Source organism: Poecilia formosa, unplaced genomic scaffold, assembly GCF_000485575.1.
Source record: "Poecilia formosa unplaced genomic scaffold, Poecilia_formosa-5.1.2 Scaffold466, whole genome shotgun sequence".
NCBI lineage: Eukaryota > Metazoa > Chordata > Actinopteri > Cyprinodontiformes > Poeciliidae > Poecilia > Poecilia formosa.
The window spans coordinates 215210-217641 of record NW_006800405.1 but is presented as its reverse complement, the minus strand read 5'-3'; the positions used below and the strand labels follow the sequence as shown (position 1 = coordinate 217641).

Here is a 2432-nt window from a genome sequence, read left to right as displayed (position 1 = left end):
GGATGGATGGATGGATGGATGGATGGATGGATGGATGGATGGATGATGGATGGATCTGTGTGTGTTGATCATCTGAGGTCGTTTCTGCCTCATAATGTTTTCAGTTTCAGACTGACGGCGACAAAAAGCTGAAAATATTCAAATCATCTTTAAATTTCTGTATTAATCTGATAGTTTTAATGTTTCTGAGTTTAAAACGTCTCCATGAATAATAATAAAGACACTAATTTGCATAAATGTAATTATTTATGTAAAATCCTCCAGATAATTTCAGATCAATTTTTTCCAGCTGATAATCAATAAATTGATTCTGATATTTTTTTAATTTGAGATGATATTTATATTAAACGTTTTCATTTCGACCCAAACACCAAGAATCGGTTCTGGTTCTGTTGGGCCTGTTTGTTCATCCTCAGGGTGTTCTCCCGAACTTCCGGTTCGGTTGTTTGTTGTGTAACGCGTTTGGACCCGCAGAACCCGCAGCGCTCCCGTACTTGTTTTCCTGTCGGAACCGGTACCGCTGAATGTACCAGCAGCTGGTTCTGGGTTGGGTGACGTCATTTCAGCACCACGGTGCTGGACAGCACCAGCCGAACCAGCGCAGATTCCCCGTTATTTTCAGGGCTGGACCGGGCCCAGCTGTGTCCGACCGGTACCAGAGGGGGTCCGGCCTGGGCCCGGACCCGTCCCCCACCGGGCCTCCCCAGATGCTCACCGAACATGTGGATGTGTCCCTTGGTGATCGGGTTGAAGCTGCCGCAGGACAGCAGGATCACGTGCGTCTTGCTGATTTCCGTCATGGCGTTCCGGTCCGATCCGATCCGGCCCGGTCCCGGTCCAGTCTGGTTCTGTTTGTCAGAGAGAGGCGAGGCTGATGGCGAGTCTGCGGCAGGGAGCTGAAGGAAGCGACGTCAGGCCTTAAAGAGACAGGCGCTGCGCTGCGGGAGACAGAGCGGGAAGGGGAGCCTGTCGCTTTAAATCCGAGCAGCAGCCGCCATGACAGGAGGAGGAAGGCTCATCCTCCTCATCATCACTGAAACATGATGGAAACGTCTATAGAATCTAGAGAAATGTTAGATTAGGCCATCAGCTGATCACCTGATGGTCAGAAACAGGATATGAGTCATCATGAACTTCCTGTTGGGTTCAGAGGAAATAAATATGTAGAGCGACTGTATTGTCCTTCCTGTGGTGTGGTCCAGACTTTCCTGATAAAATACTCTTTATTTGAGGCTTGGCCCCCTCTGATTTCTGGTAGGAGCCCAAAGGAGTTACCCAAACTTTGACTAGGCCATCCCAAAATGTTTACTTTGATGGTGTTGAAGCCATTCAGAGGTGGACTTGCTGGATTTTTCTGCTTGTGAGCAGAATTCATGGTTCCATCAGTTAAAGCAGGTCTTTTCTGGCTGAAAAGTAAACCAGATCCACAGCATCCCACTGCCACCACCATGTTTGAATGTAGGTCTGATGTTCTGGTTCTGAATGAGTTGGTTTCACTCCTACAGGATGGACGTATTTTATCTCTTCAGTCCACAGAATATTTTCTCCAGGATCATCCAGATGTTTTCTGGGCCTTTGAGTTCTTTTGGCTCAGAAGTGGTTCTGATCTTTAGTCTTTCCCATAGAGGCCATTTCCTCTGTTCCTTATTGCTGACCTCTAATTTCATGACCTCTGACCTTAGCCGAAGCAGTGAGGCCAGCAGAGTTCTACATCTGGTTCTGGATTTTCTGGTTCTCCTGGAAGAAGGAGAACCAGAATGAGTTCCTGGAGCGGTTCTGGTGGGTCGGCCTCCACTGGTCCATTTGGGTCATGGTTCTACTGAGGCCCTGTGGAGACTGAGGATCAGTCTGGACAGAACCTGGGAGCAGAACTGGACTGAAGACCAGAACTTCACTGCTTCCTTCATCTCCATTTGTTACAGAGGAACAGTTTCTGTTTATCAGAACCGATAACTGATCAAATCTGATCAGAACCTTTAATGAGGTCATAATCTATAATAAATCTGCTGATAATTAAAGTTATTTAAAAACATTTTCTGCTCCAGCAGGATCCAACTTCCTGTTTATCAGAGTAAAGGTTTATCATCTACGCTCATCATTCGCCTCCTGATGTTTGTTAGATAAGCTGTGGTTGTCATGGAAATGATGGCTGCTCTAAAGGAAAGTGACACTGAAAGAGGATTTTTCTTTCAATCTGAGCTGCTCTCATGAAAATGTAACCAAAAAACAGAATCTACTCGGGTTCAGATAGCAGTTTACTATCAACCAGTTATGTTTATTGCAAGTTACTGGACTGAAACACATCCAACTTCGTCTCAATACTGTCATACAGTTTCCTAGGAAAACCCACAAAGAGAAAGAAAAATAAAAACTTAGATTATAAAGAATCCTTTCAGGGTCCTTGGTAAAAAAAAAAAAAAAGAAAAAAATAA

The 2432-nt window shown here is 45.1% G+C and overlaps 1 protein-coding gene across 1 annotated transcript in view; it reads right to left on the bottom strand.

The window, feature by feature from the left end:
• nmnat2 (nicotinamide nucleotide adenylyltransferase 2) overlaps nt 1–926 on the bottom strand; it is a 10704-nt gene extending 9778 nt beyond the window's left edge. Inside the window, exon 1 of the mRNA XM_007578082.2 lies at nt 716–926. Within this exon, the coding sequence (XP_007578144.1) occupies nt 716–800 (85 nt within the window). The 5' untranslated portion in view covers nt 801–926. The remainder of the gene's footprint in view (nt 1–715) is intronic.
• Nucleotides 927–2432: the final 1506 nt, after the last annotated feature.